The sequence below is a fragment of the Pristis pectinata genome, chromosome 13 (genome assembly GCF_009764475.1).
Source record: "Pristis pectinata isolate sPriPec2 chromosome 13, sPriPec2.1.pri, whole genome shotgun sequence".
In the NCBI taxonomy this organism is placed as follows: Eukaryota; Metazoa; Chordata; class Chondrichthyes; order Rhinopristiformes; family Pristidae; genus Pristis; species Pristis pectinata.
Genome location: NC_067417.1, coordinates 2830103 through 2848070, shown reverse-complemented (window position 1 = coordinate 2848070; position 17968 = coordinate 2830103). Strand labels below are relative to the sequence as shown.

Genomic DNA, 17968 nt, shown 5'->3' with positions numbered 1-17968 from the left:
TCTGCCCACAACCTCTGCCGGCAGTGCGTTCCACACACCCACCACTCTCTGTGTAAAAAACTTACCCCTGACATCCCCCCTATACCTTCCTCCAATCACCTTAAAATTATGCCCCCTCGTGTTAGACATTGTCACCCTGGGAACAAGTCTCTGACTGTCCACTCAATCTATGCCTCCTATCATCTTGTACACCTCTATCAAGTCACCTCTCATCCTCCTTCTCTCCAAAGAGAAAAGCCCCAGCTCACTCAACCTATCCTTATAAGACATGCTCTCCAATCCAGGCAACATCCTGGTAAATCTCCTCTGCACCCTCTCTAAAGCTTCCACATCCTTCCTATAATGAGGCGACCAGAATACCCCAAGTGTGGTCTGACCAGAGTTCTATAGAGCTGCAACATCACCTTGCGACTCTTGAACTCAGTACCCCAACTAATAAAGGCCAACGCACCATACACCTTCTTAACAACCCTATCAACCTGCGCGGCAACCTTGAGGGATCTATGGATGTGGATCCCAAGATTCCTCTGTTCCTCCACACTGCTAAGAGTCCTGCCATTAACCTTGTATTCTGCCTTCAAATTTGATCTCCTGAAGTGCATCACTTCATACTTTCCGGGTTGAACTCCATCTGCCACTTCTCAGCCCAGCTCTGCATCCTATCAATATCCTGTTGTAATCTGCAGCAACCTTCTACACTATCCACAACACCACCAACCTTTGTATCATCAGCAAACTTACTAACCCACCCTTCCACATCCTCATCCAAGTCATTTATAAAAATCACAAAGAGCAGGGGTCCCAGAACAGATCCCTACGGAACACCACTGGTCACCGACCTCCAGGCAGAATATGCTCCATCTACCACCACCCCCTGACTTCTATGAGCAAGCCATTTCTGAATCCACACAGCCAAGTTTCCCTGGTCCCATGCCTCGTGACTTTCTGAATGAGACTTCCATGAGGAACCTTATCAAATGCCTTACTAAAATCCATGAACACCATGTCCACTGCTCTACCTTCATCAATGTGCTTTGTCACATCCTCAGAGAATTCAATCAGGCTCGTGAGGCACGACCTGCCCCTCACAAAGCCATGCCGACTATCCCTAATCAGCCTATGCTTCTCTAAATGCCCATAAATCCTGTCTAAGAATCTTCTCCAGTAATGTGCCCACCACTGAAGTAAGACTCGCTGGTCTGTAATTCCCAGGGTTATCCCTACTCCCTTTCCTAAACAAAGGAGCAACATTTGCCACCCTCTGGCAATCTGGCACTATTCCTGTGGCCAGTGAGGATGCGAAGAACATCGCCAAAGGCACAGCAATCTCTTCCCTCACTTCCCGTAATAACCTTGGATATATCCCATCCGGCCCCGGTGACTTATCTATCCTAACGTTTCTCAATAGTTCCAGCACATCCTCTTTCCTCATGTCGACAGACCCTTCCGACTCTAGGCATGTTTCCCCTTTTATCCCTGATCGGTCCTACCCTCACTCTAGTCATCCTCCTATTCTTCACATGAGTGTAGAACGCCTTGAGGTTTTCCTTGATCCTACTCGCCAAGGGCTTCTCATACCCCCTTCTAGCTCTCCTTGTCCATTCTTAAGCTCCCTCCTGGCTACCTTGTAGCTCTCCAGAGCCCTGTCTGATCCATGCTTTCTAAACCTCAGGAAAGCTTCTTTCTTCCTCTTGACGAGATATTCTACATCTCTTGTCAACCACGGTTCCTTCACTCGACCATCCTTACCGTGCCTCAATGGGACAAACCTATCCAGAGCCCCATGCAAGTATTCCTTAAACAACCTCCACATTTCCACTGTGCACTTTCCCAAGAACATCTGTTCCCAATTTACGCTCCCAAGATCCTGCTAATAGCATCATAATTCCCCCTCCCCCAGTTAAAAGACTTTCCCATACCGTCTGCTCCTATCCCTCTCCAAGGCTGTGGTAAAGGTCAAGGAGTTATGGTCACTATCTCCAAAATGCTCTCCCATCAAGAGATCTGAAACCTGATCCGGCTCATTGCCTAGTACCAGGTCCAGTATGGCCTCTCCTCTAGTCAGCCTGTCCACATACTTTCAGGAATCCTTCCTGTACACACTGAACAAACTCTGCCCCATCTATCCCCTTTACACTGAGGAGGTGCCAATCAATATTAGGGAAGTTGAAATCACCGATGACAACAACCCTGTTATTTATGCACCTTTCCAAAATCTGCCTCCCAATCTGCTCCTCAGTGTCTTTGCTGCTATTGGGGGGTCTGTAGAATACTCCCAACAGAGTGATCGCTCCCTTCCTGTTCCTTACTTCCAGCCACACTAACTCAGTGGACGATTCCTTCAGGACATCCTCCCTTTCTACAGCTGTGACACTGTCACTGATCAGCAAAGCCACTCCCCCATCTCTTTTACCTCCGTCCCTGTCCCTTTTGAAACATCTAAACCCCAGAATATCCAGCAGCCATTCCTGCCCTTGCAACAGCCAAGTCTCTGTAATGGCCACCACGTCATAGTTCCTCGTACTTACCCATGCTCTAAGTTCATCAGCCTCATTCCTGATACTTCTCACATTAAAGTAGACACACTTCAGCCTATCCAACTGACTGCACTTTTGCCCTTTCAAAGCCTATCCTTCCTCACAGTCTTTCTACACTCTGCATCTACTTGTACCAAACCTCTGATCTGTCACTCTGGTTCCCATCTCCCTGCCAAACTATTTAAAGCCTCCCCAACAGCTCCAGCAAACTTGGCTGCAAGAATATTGGTCCCCCTCCAGTTCAGGTGTAACCTGTCCCTTTTATACAGGTCGTACCTTCCCCAGAAGAGATCCCAATGATCAACAAATCTGAAACCCTGCCCCCTGCACCAACTCCTCAGCCACTCATTCATCTGCCAAATCATCCTATTCTTACCCTCGTTGGCGCGTGGCACAGGCAGCAATCCAGAGATTACTACCCTTGAGGTCCTGCTTTTCAGCTTCCTACCTTAGCCCCCTTATATTCCCTCTTCAGGACCTCATCTCTTTTCCTACCTATGTCATTGATACCAATATGTACCACGACCTCTGGCTGTTCACCCTCCCCTTTCAGAATGCTGTGGACCCGATCCAAGACATCCCTGACCCTGGCACCAGGGAGGCAACATACCATCCAGGAGTCTCTTTCACGTCCACAGAATCTCCTGTCTGTCCCTCTTACTATGGAATCCCCTATCACTACCACTCTCCTCTTCTCCCCCCTTCCCTTCTGCACCACACGACCTGGTTCAGTGCCAGAGACCTGGTCACTGCGGCCCCCCCCCAACAGTATCCAAAGCAGTATACCTGTTATTGAGGGGAACGGCCACAGGGGTACTCTGCACTATCTGCCTATTCTATGCCCTTCTCCTGACAGTCACCCAGCTGCCTGCCCCCTGCAGCTTTGGAGTGACTGCCTCCCTGTGGCTCTCGTCTATGTGCTCCTCGGTATCCCATAGGAGCCGAAGGTCATCCAGCTGCAGCTCCATTTCCCTGACACAGTCTGTAAGGAGCTGCAGCTGGATGCACCTCGTGCAGCTGGAGTTATCAGGGAGACTGGATGTCTCCCAGAACTCCCACATCTCACAAGCTGAACACCTCTGATGGGGTGAGACCACGGATACCGTTGGGTTGAGGGAGGTTAAGGAGAAAGAACAAAGACAACGGAACGCATGAAAGCAGCGAAATGTGGAGGAATGCGATGGTAAATTGGTAAATAAATTGGTTTATTATTGTCACTTGTACCAAGGTACAGTGAAAAACTTGTCTTGCATACCGATCGTACAGATCAATTCATTACATGGTGCATTGAGGTAGTACAAGGGAAAACAATAACAGAGTACAGAGTAAAGTGTCGCAGCTACAGAGAAAGTGCAGTGCAGGCAGACAATAAGGTGCAAAGCCAGAACAAGATAGATTATGAGGTCAAGAGTCCATCTTATCGTACGAGGGAACCGTTCAATAGTCGTATAACCGTGGGATAGAAGCCGTCAAACGGGAACTGATTGGTTTATTTCTTTCTGTTACCTGCAGGTGCTCCCATGTGCACACTGGCTAAAAATGTGTCCTCTTCAAACACAGGAGCATTGTCATTCCTGTCCATAACGGTGATGGTAATAGAGATGGGGCCTTCGAGCTGTCTCCCCCCGGGGTCCGTAACGTTAACCTAGGGCAGGAAGTAAGACTTGAAAAACATCAGCATGCATCAGTCACGGGCTATTCACAACTTCTGGGTTCAGTGCTCCAGGAACAAAGGTCACATTGCAGCTTTATAAAACTCTGCTTAGACCGCATGTGGAGTATTGCATTCAATTCTGGTCGCCCTGTGACAGGAAGGATGTGGAGGCTTTGCAGAGGGTGCAGGAGAGGTTCACCAGGATGCTGCCTGGATTAAGAGGGCATGTGCCATAAGGAGAGATTGGACAAACTTGGGCTGTTTTCTCTGAGGCATCAGAGGCTGATGGAAGTTTTTAAGATTATGAGAGGCATAGATAGGGTAGACAGCTAGTATATTTTTTCCATGATTTGATATGTCTAATCCTAGAGGGCATGCATTTGTGAGAGGGGGAAATTCAAAGGAGATGTGTGGGGCAAGTTTTGTACAAAGAGAGAGCTGGGTGGCTGAAACGCACTGCCAGGGGTGTGGTGGAGGCAGATACAATAGAGTCATGCAAGAGGCTCTTAGACAGGCACATGGATGTGCAGAGAATAGAGGGATATGGACCATGTGTAGACAGAAGGGATGAGGTGTCATTAGCTTAATTAGTTCAGCACAACATGGTGGGCCGAAGGGCCTGTTCCTGTGCTGTTCTATGTTCTATGTTAGAAGACGTCGGATAAATCATGAATGTTTTTGATGAGGCAAAAGGCAGCAGAGATGTTGGAACTAGGAGAGGTGATGCCACAGTAACATTCAAAAGGGAATTAGTTAATCATTGAATAGGAGAAACCTTCAGGGAAATGGGGGAAAGAGCAGGAGGGTGCAACTTTTTGGGTGTTTCTCTCAGACATGAAAAGCCTCCTGCACTGGACAACAGTTCCAAGAGCAGGAGGAGTGACCAGGGTCTGAAAATAGGGGCAACTGTCCACAACTAGTCAGGGTGGCTGGAAGAATAACCCAGGCCAAGGTCAACCCGATTCTGATTGGCTTCTGGTGTTGCTTGAAGCAAAACATTTCCCACCCAGAGATGGGATAATGAAATACGACCTAGATGAGCCAGATTTCAAAGTATTGCATACAATTTACAGTACAGAAAGAGGCCATTTGGTCCAACAAGCCTATCCTAGTGCTTGGCCTCCATGTCAGCCACCATTTCACCGTAGCAGTGTTTGTTTGTTTTCTCTCTCTCTCTCTCTCTCTCTCTCTCTCTCTCTCTCTCCCCCCCCCCCCCCCCCTTCACTTGGTTCTCCATATTATCTTCATCTATTCATTCATGGAACTGGGACATTGCAGGCAAAGGCCAGCATTTATTGCCCATCCCTAATTGCCCCTAAGAAGGTGATGGTGAGACACCACTGCAGTCCTTCTGGTGAAGGTGCTCCCACAGTGCTGTTGGGGAGGCAATTCCAAGATTGAGATAATAAAGGACAAAATATATATTTCCAGATCAGGATGGGTTGGGAATTGGAGGAACCTGCAGGTGATGGTGCTCCTCTGCAGCCGGTGCCCTTGTCCCTTTTTGATGGTCGAGATGCTGGGTTTGGAGAGGTGTGGATGAGTAACCAGAGAACCATAGCACAATACAGGCCCTTCGGCCCACCATATTGTGCCAACCTTTAAACCTCACCAAAGACTATCTAACCCCTTCCTCCCACATATCCCTCTACTTTAAATTCCTCCATATGCTTATCTAACAATCTCTTGAACTTGACCAATGTATTAGCCTCCACCACCACCCCAGGCAGCGCATTCCATGCACCAACCACTCTCTGCGTGAAAAACCTCCCTCTGACATCTCCCTTGAACTTCCCACCCATTACCTTAAAGCCATGCCCTCTTGTATTGAGCATTGGTGCCCTGGGAAAGAGGTGCTGGCTGTCCACTCTATCTATTCCTCTTAATATTTTGTACACCTCTATCATGTCTCCTCTCATCCTCCTTCTCTCCAAAGAGTAAAGCCCTAGCTCCTTTAGTCTCTCCTCATAATCCATACCCTCTAATCCAGGCAGCATCCTGGTAAATCTCCTCTGCACCCTCTCCAACGCTTCCACATCCTTCCTATAATGAGGCCACCAGAACTGGACACAGTACTCTAAGTGTGGTCTAACCAGAGTTTTGTAAAGCTGCATCATTACCTCGCGGCTCTTAAACTCGATCCCACAACTTATGAAAGCCAACATCCCATAAGCTTTCTTAACTACCCTATCCACCTGTGTGGCAACTTTCAGGGATCTGTGGATATGGACCCCCAGATCCCTCTGCTCCTCTACACTGCCCAGAATCCTGCCATTAACCTTGTACTCCGCCTTGGAGAGAACTCTGCCTGCAGAGAACAGTAGATGGTGCACACTGCGTGCCGGCGGTGGGGGGAGGGAGGGTGCTGGGTGCTGGGTGGGGTGACGATCAAGCGGGCCGCTTTGTCCTGGATGGTATCGAACTTCTTGAGACGTATCAGCCCTGCGCTCACCCGGGTAAGCAGAGAGTGTTCCGTCACACTTCTGACTTGTGCCTTGTAGATGGGGGAAAGGCATCGAGGAGTCAGGAGGTGGGTCACTCAGCCCTCCAGCCTCTGAACTGGTCTTGTGGCCACAGAGCTTCTGGTCAATGATGACCCCCAGGATGTTGATGGTTGGGGGCTTAGTCACTGATGGTTAAACACCCTTGAATATCAAGGGTGGGTGGTTCAATTCTCCCTTGTGGGAGATGGTCATTCCCGGGATGCTTGTGGCATGAATATTTATGCCACATTTCAGCCCACGCCTGTACGTTGTCTGGGTCTTGCTCCATGCAGGGATGGACTGCCTCAGTTACTGAGGAGTTACAACAGGAGCTGAACATTGTGCAATCATCGGTGAACATTCCCTTATGATGGAAGGAAGATCGCTGGTGACCTATTGCTGGGCCAAGGACACTGTCCTGAGGACAGGTGAGGCTGGGAAGACTGACAGACGAACATCAGGATCAGGAGTAGGCCACTCTGCCCCTCAAGACTACCCCACCACTCAGTCTGATCAGGGCTGATCTGGTTATAACAACTCCATACCCCTGCCTACCCATGGCGACCTTTCACCCCTGCTTGCAAATGACCACCTACCTCAGATACTCTTTCCCCTTCCCCTTGGGGAAGAAAGTTCCAAAGAATCACCACCGTTTGAGGGAAAGTATTTCCCCACCTCTCTGTTTTAAATGGGTGACCCTTATTTCTAAACAGGGACCCTTAGTCCTAGATTCTCTCACAAAATCCACATCCATAGATCCCTTAAGGTTGCAGCACAGGTCGATAGGGTTGTTAAGAAGGCGTATGGTGTGTTTGCCTTCATTAGTCAGGGTATTGAGTTCAAGAGCTGCAAGATAATGTTGCAGCTTTATAGAACTCTGCTTGGACCACACGGAGTATTGTGTTCAGTTCTGGTTGCCTCATTATAGGAAGGATGTGGAAGCTTTAGAGAGGATGCAGAGGAGATTTACCAGGATGCTGCCTGGATTGGAGAGCATGTCTTATGAGGCTAGGTTGAGTGAGCTAGGGCTTTTCTCTTTGGAGAGGAGGATGAGAGGTGACTTGATAGAGGTGTACAAGATGATAAGAGGCATAGATCGAGTGGACAGTCAGAGACTTTTTCCCAGGGCGACAATGGATAACACAAGGGGACATAATTTTAAGGTGATTGGAGGAAGGTATAAGGGGGATGTCAGGAGTAAGTTTTTTTACACAGAGGGTGGTGGGTGCGTGGAACGCACTGCCGGCAGAGGTTGTGGAGGCAGATATATTAGGGACATTTAAGAGACTCTTAGATAAACACATGAATGATAGAGAAATGGAGGGCTATGTGGGAGGGAAGGGTTAGATAGATCTTAGAGCAGGATAAAATGTCAGCACAACATTGTGGGCCGAAGGGCCTGTACTGTGCTGTAGTGTTCTGTGTTGTATGTTCTAAAATGAAACTCATCTCCACATCCACCCTGATGGTTCCTTCAGGAACGTTCATGTTTCATTGAAGCCCCATCTCAAACTTCTCAACACCAGCAGGTACAGCCCAGCCTGTGCAACCATTCCTCACAGGACAAACTACCCAGTAAACCTTCTCAGAATGGCTTCCAATACATTTATGTCCTTCCTTACATAAGGACAACAATGCTGTACACAGTAATCAGATGTGGTCTCACCAAAACCTTGTATATCTGAAACATGACCTTCCTTCTCTGGTATTCACAATAAAGAATGACATTCTGTTCATGGAGTCATACAGCACGGAAACAGGCCCTTCGGCCCAACTCATCCATGCTGACTGTGTTGCCCAGTGAGCTGGTCCCATCTGCCCGCGTTTGGCCCAGAGCCCTCTAAACCTCTCCTATCCATGGACTTGATGGCTTTTAAATGTTGCTAATGTGCCCGCGTCAACCACTATTTCTGGCAGCTCATTCCAAATACGCAACACCCTTTGGGTGAAGAAGCTGCCCCTGATGTCCCTTTTAAATCTCTCACCGCTGATCTTAAACCTCTGCCCTCTTGTTTTTATCACCTCCTCCCTGGGAAAAAGACTGTGTGCTTCTGGTGGTCTTCCTAATACTTTCCCAACCACAACCTTCCCCTGTCAGGCTCCAGCTGCCAAAGGCTCTTCTCCTCATTGCCCACTGACTTCAGATTTACCAGGGCTCCTTCAAGCTACGTTTGGTCAACTGGATTCCTGTTGTTTACACCAACCACTTCACACTAGAAGTGAAGCCAAACAAGGCTCAACCTCTCTGCTTCTGGACTCTATCACACTAGAAACAAACAATCTGCTGGAGGAACTCAGCGGGTCGAGCAGATCTGTGGGGGGAGAGGAATTGTTGACGCTTTGGGTTGGAACCCTGCATCAGGAGTGAAACCTTGCTTGGCTTGGCTTTCTGTGAAGACTGTGTGACGTTCTCCCAGACGACGCAGTGGTCGGTGTCTGGGTCAGTGGAGGGGGGGTTGGGGGGGAGCTGAAAGAAAGAGGAGAAGGTGGGGATTGCCTCAGTGGGTCACCCGACCTCCCCACACCAGCAGAGTGGCCCTGCCCTGATTGGAGCAGAGAGGGATTCAGGGAGGAGCAGGCACCCGTCACCAGACCTCATGCATTGAGCGAGGGCACCCACCTCCAGCCACGTACGTACCTGCAACTCATAGGTGTCCCGCTGTTCCCGATCGAAGGTCCTGAGGGAGAAGAGAAACGCTTGCTCCTCGATCCCAAAGGTCCCGTTGTAGTCATCAGCCAGTCTGAGTCTGATGTTCCCAGTAGAGTTGGTCTCAATCTGAAGTTAGACAGGTGTGCTGTACACTGAGAGGGCATGTATCTCTCTCTTTCATTTGCCCTTCTCCCTGCCCTTGCCTCCTGCACCCACCACTTCCCCACCAACACCAAGGCCAATTATAGGGATCTCATAACCATCCCCCACAAGTCATTGGTCCAGGACCTTCTGAGCTGGTTCAGGTCACACCCACCACAGCTGTCACCCCTCAGAATGTCCCTCGGGGTCTTTCAGCTTGAAGTTCAATGTTGGAGGCAGGAATCCCCACAGCTGGAGACATGAGATTCTGCAGATGCTGGAATCTGGAGCAACACACACAAAATGCTGGAGGAACTCAGCAGGTCAGGCAGCATCTATGGAGGGAAATAAAGTGTCAACGTTTTGGTCGAGACCCTTCATCAGGACTGGAAAGGAAGAGGGCGGAAGGCAGAGTTCCTCGAGCATTTTGTGTGTGTCTCCACAGCCGGTCTGTCATGGTAATAGGTAACAGATGGATAAGGCTGGTTGTGTGATAAACATTAACCATGAGACATGGCTGAGTTGGTGATCATGGGATCTTTAACATCCACTTGGAGTTATAGAGTCATACAGCACAGAGACAGACCCTTCAGCCCATCAAGTCCCTGCCAACCATCAACCACCCATTTCCACTAATCCCATTTTATTCTCCCCACATTCCCTTTCACTCCCCCTCAGATTCTACCCCTCACCCACACAGTAGGGGCAATTTACAGAGCCCAATCAACCTACCAAACCGCCGTACCTGGGATGAGGGAAGAAACTGGAGCACTTGGGGGAACCCCACGCAGTCACAGGGAGAACGTGCAAACTCCACACAGACAGCACCCGAGGTCAGGATTGAACCTGGGTCTCCGGCACCATGAGTCAGCGGCCCTACCTGCTGCTCCACCGTGCCGCCCACTTGAGAGAACAGAGTCTGCCCTGAAGGAGTGCACCTCTGAGACTGCAGCACTCAACACTGTACTGGAACTGTCGACCTGCCTGGTAAGCTTAGCCTCTGGCGACGGCTCTGTGGTAAAGAACTCTCACCTTGGTCAGGAACCAGGGGAAATGGCCATCGTAATTCTCTGGCACCGTGACAATCTTGGCCGCAGACAGGACACTGAGTGCAGACAGCAGGACTGCAACCTATTCAGAGGCAAAAGCTTTAGTAATTATTTCTTAACCTTCATTACAGTGAATTGTGGACACAGCTCAGACCATCACGAGAAGCAACCTCCCCTCCATCGACTCTGTCTACATTTCCCACTGCCTCGACATAATCAAAGACCCCACCCACCCCGGACATTCCCTCTTCTCTTCCCTCCCATCAGGCAGAAGATACAAAAGCCTGAAAGCACGTACCACCAGGCTCAAGGACAGCTTCTCTCCCACATAACAGTTCCCCAGTACGATAAGATGGACTCTTGACCTCACATTGTCTTGGTGAAGCAGCCAGCATAATCAAAGACCCCACCCATCCGGGACACAGGAGCCTAAAGGCACGTACCACCAGACTTAAGGACAGCTTCTACCCCACTGTGATAAAACTATTGAACGGTTCCCTTATACAATGAGATGGACTCTGACCTCACGATCTACCTTGTTGTGACCTTGCACCTTATTGCACTGCACTTTCTCTGTAGCTGTGACACTTTACTCTGTACTGTTACTGTTTTTACCTGTACTACATCAATGCACTCTGTACTAACCCAATGTAACTGCAGTGTGTAATGAATTGACCTGTACGATCGGTTTGTAAGACAAGTTTTTCACTGTACCTCAGTACAAGTGACAATAATAAACCAATAACAATACAATCTACCTCGTTATGACCTTGCACCTTATTGTCTGCCTGCACCGCACTTTCTCTGTAACTGTAACATTTTATTCTGCATTCTGTTACTGCCTCTCCCTTTGTGCTACCTCCCTATACTTATGTTTTGAAATGATCTGCATGGATGACATGCAAAACGAAGATTTTCCACTGGACCTCAGCACATGTGACAATAGTAAACCGATTATCAATCATCTGTTTATTAAACCAAGGAAGTTTTGCAATCAGAAGATGCCATTATGGTCACTTCTGGTCACCACAGTGAGCTGTGGAAAACGTACAGAGGGGGCCAGACCAAGGTGTGGCAGAGAGGGGCAGTTCAGCTGAAAAGTTGGGATTCCTCTCCCTACAGCGATGTTTTGACAGAATAAACAGGCAGAACGTGTTTTCACTGGCGAAGGGTCATTAACTGCAGGATCAGGTTGAAAAGCATTGGCAAAGGGATAGAAGACACTTCTTTCCCACAGGGAATCAACCAACTGCAGATGCTGAAAATCTGAGATAAGAACAGAAAATGCTGGAAACATTCAGCAGGTCAGGCAGCATCTGTGGAGAGAGAGACATAGTTAATGTCTCAGGTTGATGAAATTTGAACTGCACGGCACTGCTAGAATTCTGACCAGAGGTCTTCAACCAGCTTCAACCTGTTTCCTGCGTTTTGTATTTTTATCTCAGATTTCCAACATCTGCAGTATTTCACTTTATGATGACGTATCAGACGGGCTGTGTTCTTTTTGGGGGTCATGTGGGAATAACCTGGATGTATTTGAGGAGAAGCAGAATAAACACATACGGGGTGATGTAACGGTAGGATACAGTGATGGGAGGGGCAGGAGGAAACTGGTGCTAAACAGAAACATCATGGAGCAGCTGGGCCGAATGGCCTGTTTCTGTGCTGTAAATGTCTCCAGTTTTACCCTCATGTGGAAACTGCCCCAATATTTAGCGTTGTTCTATGGCCCGTGAATAAAGACTAAACCTGGATTCTTACAGATCCTCCAATAGCGTCATACAGCACGGAAACAGGCCCTTCGGCCCATTGAGTCCATGCCGACCATCGACCACCCATTAACATGGATACCATTTTATTCTCCCCACAAACCCACACAGTTGCAGGGAGATCATGTGAACACACAGCACCGGAGGTCAAGATCAAACCCAGGTCTCTGGAGCTGTGAGGCAGCAGCTCACTGGGCAGCCCAAGTCTCTAAATAAGGCTAGCAAGGAAAAACTTGGATTGGGGGAATAAAAGATTTTCTTCCTCTGTTTAGCCAATTGCATCAGCATGTGAACCAACCATCTCAGCTCAGGCTGGGTGTGGACCCTGGCACCTCCCCAGGTTATTTGGTATTGGTATATTATCATCACATGTATCGAGGTATAATGAAAAACTTGTCTTGTACACTGTTCATACAGATCAATTCATTACACAGTGCGGTTACATTGAGTTAGTACAGAGTGCATTGATGTAGTACAGGTAAAAACAGTAACAGTACAGAGTAAAGTGTCACAGCTACAGAGAAAGTGCAGTGCAATAAGGTGCAAGGTTACAACAAGGTAGATCGTGAGGTCAGAGTCCATCTCATTGTATAAGGGAACCGTTCAATAGTCTTATCACAGTGGGGTAGAAGCTGTCCTTAAGTCTGGTGGTACGTGCCCTCAGGCTCCTGTATCTTCTACCCGATGGAAGAGAAGAGAAGAGAGAATGTCCCGGGTGGGTGGGGTCTTTGATTATGTTGGCTGCTACACCAAGACAGCGAGAGGTAAAGACAGAGTCCAAGGAGGGGAGGCTGGTGTCTGTTATGCGCTGGGCTGTGTCCACAACTCTCTGCAGTTTCTTGCGGTCCTGGGCAGAGTAGTTGCTGTACCAAGCCGTGATACATCCAGATAGGATGCTTTCTATGGTGCGTCAATAAAAGTTGGTGAGAGTCAAAGGGGACAAATCAAATTTCTTTAGCCTCCTGAGGAAGTAGAGGTACTGGTGAGCTTTCTTGGCCGTGGCATCTATGTGATTTGACCAGGACAGGCTGTTGGTGATGTTCACCCTCAGGAACTTGAAGCTCTCGACCCTCTCGACCTCAGCACCATTGATGTAGACAGGTGCATGTACATCATCCCCTTTCCTGAAGTCAATGACCAGCTCTTTTGTTTTGTTGACATTGAGGGAAAGGTTGTTGTCATAACACCATGTCACTAAGCTCTCTATCTCCTTCCTGTACTCCGACTCATCGCTGTTTGAGATACGGCCTACAACGGTGGTATCATCTGCAAACTTGTAGATGGAGTTAGAGCAGAATCTGGCCACACAGTCATGAGTGTATAGGGAGTAGAGTAGAGGGCTGAGGACGCAGCCTTGTGGGGCACCAGTGTTGAGAATAATCATGCCGGAGGTATTGCTTGCTAAACTTGCAGGTTTTGGAAACCAAGCAAGGAAGGAAGATCCAAAGGAAGGAGAAATAAAGAAAAATGAAGGTTATGCCCCACAAATCCAGTGCAGCATCTGCTTATGTCATCCAGCTCCCCCTCAGCTGGGTAATTGATAATTGGTTTATTATTGTGATGTACTGAGGTACAGTGAAACACTGTGCCATCCAGACAGATCGTTTCATACATAAGTACATGGAGGGTGTACAAAGGAAAACAGAATGCAGAATAAAGTGTTACAGTTACAGAGAAAGTGCAGTGCAGGCAGACAATAAGGTGCAAGGTCACAACGAGATGGATTGTTGGGTCAAGAGTCCATCTTATCGTACCAGGGGACCGTTCAATAGTCTTATAACAGCGGGATAGAAGCTGTCCTTGAGCTGGTGGTACGTGCTTTCAGGCTTTTGTATCTTCTGCCTGATGGGAGAGGGGAGAAGAGAGAATGTCCAGGGTGGGTGGGGTCTTTGATTACGTTGGCTGCTTTACCGAGGCAGCGAGAAATGTAGACAGAGTCCATGGAGGGGAGGCTGGTTTCTGTGATGTGCTGAGCTGTGTTGGTTGGGAGATAAATCTTGAGGCAATCACCAGGCGGCACCATCATTAAGGACCCTCACCACCTGGGACATGCTCTCTTCATGTTACTACCGTCAGGGAGGAGGTACAGGAGCCTGAAGACCCACACTCAACGATTCAGGAACAGCTTCTTCCCCTCCGCCATCAGATTTCTGAACGGTCCATGAACTCCTGAACACTGCCTCGTTATTCCTTTTTTTTGCACTATTTATTTATTTTGTAATTTATGGTAATTTTCTGTCTTTGCACTGCACTGCTGCCTCAAAACAACACATTTCATGTCACATAAGTCAGTGATAATAAACCTGATTCTGATTCAGATTCAGAGGTGTGTCCCCCAGTCGTCGAACAGTACGTGAGGTGGGAGCTCGGTTTGACATCTCACCCAGCGGACGATGCAGGGAGATGAGAAACACCACTATGGGAAGTCAGCCAGAGAGTGGACCAGAAAAGAAGAGAAGTATAGAGGTGGAAAGGAAGGAAAATTAAAGCCACTGAGAACAAGAGATAGAATCAAGTGAAGGAGGAATGAAGAGTGCACGAGAAGGAAAAAGAGTGAGAGTGAGAGTTTAAAGAGACTGAAGAAAGACTGTCCATGTAAGGTGAACAGAAGGAATAAACCACGAGAGAACGGGAGTGCATGAGAGAGAGAGAGAGAGAGAGAGAGAGAGGAAAGGAAAAAGTTAGAGCAAAATTGAGAGTAACAGAGAGAACAGGAGAGATCAAAGCAGGAAAATGAGAGGAGAAAGTATGAAGACAAACAATTCTATCACGCACCTCTCTCCCAAAGATTCTCTTCCCCAAGTTTTGGAGGACTGTCTGGTTACTCACCTGGTTGAATTCCTTGACGTGCAGGAATCCAATGGGAGTCATTGCTCTGTAGATTGGAAGTAGATCAGCTGTCAGTGAAACGCCCAGGAATGGGGAAGGGACCCTACAAAAAGCCATTGTTAAAAGTCAAATTAATGAGAGTCAGCAACGAGTGTGTGTGACCTCGCGGAGAAGGTCAGTCTTCCAATCAGAGGCAGCCATTTTCACCTGGCTCCTACTGCAATGACCTTGTTCCAATGGCCGATCCCCACGGACTCTGTGTTATTCATTTCCAAAGCCTTCTCTCTCTCTCTCTCTCTCTCTCTCTCTCTCTATCTCTCCCCTCCATTTCTCTCTCTTTCCCTTTTCTCCCCCTCTCTCTCCCCTCCCTCTCTCCCCCTCTCTCACCCCTTGTTTGTGCTTTTTCTTTATCCGTTCCTAAAAATCCATCTCATGTTATCTCTCCCTCGACTCTGCCTCATTCGCCTTGCTTCTCTCTCCCTCTATCTGCCTCTCCTCCTCTAAATATCCATTCTGTCTGCTCTCTCCCATTCTCTTTCCCCCCTACACACTCTCTCTCCCTCTCTTTGGCGTCACTCTTTCCCCTGTCGTCTCCTTGCTTGTTCAGTCTCCCTTTCTCTCTCCTTCCCTCCCTCTCTTTCGTTCCGTCTCTGCTAATTTTTATCCCCCTCTTTTTTCCCTCCACTTTCCCTCCACAATCCAGTGCCAATTCCAAGTTTACTTTTTCCATTCCTTCCTGTACATATTTTGCCCGCAGTTAGTCTCACTGTTATTACTGCAGTAAAATATAGTTTAAAGGCAAATTAGACAGATCCAGGGTGACCTTGGTTATAATACAAACTGTCCCATGAATTATAAAACCCCTTCAGTGAACTACGGAATTGCATTCACATGTTTGTTTTCATTACTAAAGAACAAATATACTTGTCCCCACTGCACAACATTGAAGAAAAATACTTCCAATAAATTGTCACTTTTCCTCATTCATTCTCTTCGAAATTCCAAATCCAAAAATTCTGAAGATTTTCCCTGGATTTTGGCAGACTACTGAAATTTAGTAAACTGAGATACTTTAGATTTAATGACATCCCGGTCAAATTTTCTGTGGATGAGTCGTGTCGGTGTGTCATTGAACAAAGGACAGGAAGCTGATCATTTGCCCCCTTTCCCCTCACTTCATCTGTCACAGGCCTTTTCACACCTCCCCTCACTTTTAGTTTAGATTTAACAGAATGATAGTAACCAAAGACAAAGCATCCAGTAAAACTAGTCTACCTGCTCTATCTGTCCGTGTCTCGTGTCCCGGCTAGTCCCAAGTGGATGAAAACCTTCTTATAAATAGGTAATAATTCACTGTTAATCATTGACTTTCTATTCCACCCAAGCCAGTCTTTCAGTTCCACAAGGTAACCACACTTGTTCCTTTTCAATTAGTTCACACCTCTTTCTGTTTTCACGTCTTGTATTTGAGAATTCGAGAGGGAGGGCAGGTGGGATGAGATACAGGGGTTCAGCCAGACTCAGGGAGAAAGGACAAGCAAACGGGCAGGGTACAGGTGGGCAGGGGTATGTCGGCAGAGAGAGACCTGATGCAGAGCTAGAGATGGAGAGGCCACAGCTAAGCAGAGGGAGATGGGCAGACAGAGAGAGTGTGGGAGATAAACTGAGAGAGGGATGGAGAGAGACAAAGAAGGGCAGAGACAGAGATGGTCAGAGGAGGAGAGACAGAGGAATCAAAGTGATAGCCAAGAACACCAGAAGTACAGAGAGTTGGAGAAGGAAGTCAGACAAATGGCACAGAAGTCGCCCCTAACATAAAAACCCCACTGGATTCACTGATGTTCTTTGGAAATGGAATCGACCATCCTTACCTGCTCCACGGTAATGTGGATGACTCTTAACCGTGCCCTGCCCCTCACTTACACCAAAACCACGACGAGCTTTGGGAGCACCTTTGCCACACGGACTGGAGCCGCTCAAGGCTCCGTTCTCCAGCTCGTCAAGGGCACTCTGGGATGGGAAATAAATGCTGGCTGTGCCAGTAAAGCCCACATCCTGTGTAGGAATAAAAATAAAGGCGAACAGAGAAAAATAACCATGATCTCAGGGAGGGGGGGGAGGGGGAGAGAGAGGGGGGGAGAGGGGGGAGTGGGGGGAGAGAGAGTGGGGGCGAGAGAGTGGGCCAGAAAGAGTGGTGGGAGAGAGAGGGGGCAGTGAGAGTGGGGGGAGAGAGATGGGGGCTGAGAGAGAGGGGGGGGGAGAGAGGAGGGGGAGAGAGAGGGGGAGAGAGGGGGGAGAGAGGGGGGAGAGAGGGGGGGGAGAGAGGGGGGAGAGAGGGGGGGGAGAGAGGGGGGAGAGGGGGGGAGAGAGAAAGAGAAAGGGAGAAGGAAAAAGAGGCAGAGAAAGTGAGGGAGAGAGACGGAGAAACAAAGTACAGGCAAAGTACAGAGACAGAGACAGACAGAAGGAAGAATAGAGAAACACAGAGAGAGGAACGGTGGAGAGTATAGAGATAGAAAGACAGAAACACAGAAATAGAGAGGGAGAGAGTGAAACAGCACATCGAAAGAGAGAAACACGGGCAGAGAAAAAGACGAACAAACAGAGGTGTGGAGAGAAAGAGAGAAACAGCAAGAAGCAGAGAGGGGGTGAAGAGAAAAACATTTAGAGAACGAAGCACAGAGAAATAGAGGGAGAGATGAAGAGTGAACCAGTGAGAAACCGAGACAGACAGACAGCGAGAGAGAGCCAGAGAGAGAGCATCTGCCTGAGTGTAGAATGCCCAGAGGCCATTTCACACACCTGGTATTTTTTGGAAAAAGGAAATAGACCATTTCTGTGGGGTCCCTCCAGCAT

General features: G+C 48.3%; 1 protein-coding gene across 3 annotated transcripts in view; it reads right to left on the bottom strand.

Moving 5' to 3' along the window:
• cdh16 (cadherin 16, KSP-cadherin) overlaps window positions 1–17031 on the bottom strand; it is a 77642-nt gene extending 60611 nt beyond the window's left edge. The window contains exons 1-5 of one of the 3 annotated variants that reach the window (XM_052028425.1): window positions 16984–17031; window positions 15113–15215; window positions 10498–10596; window positions 9313–9450; window positions 4044–4182 (exon numbers count right to left, since the gene is read on the bottom strand). In XM_052028425.1, coding sequence (XP_051884385.1) covers window positions 4044–4182; window positions 9313–9450; window positions 10498–10596; window positions 15113–15154 — 418 coding nt within the window. In that variant the 5' untranslated portion in view covers window positions 15155–15215; window positions 16984–17031. Of the gene's footprint in view, window positions 1–4043; window positions 4183–9312; window positions 9451–10497; window positions 10597–15112; window positions 15216–16387; window positions 16412–16983 lie in introns of those variants that run through there. The other 2 variants (XM_052028426.1, XM_052028428.1) reach the window with 2 other exon arrangements.
• Window positions 17032–17968: the final 937 nt, after the last annotated feature.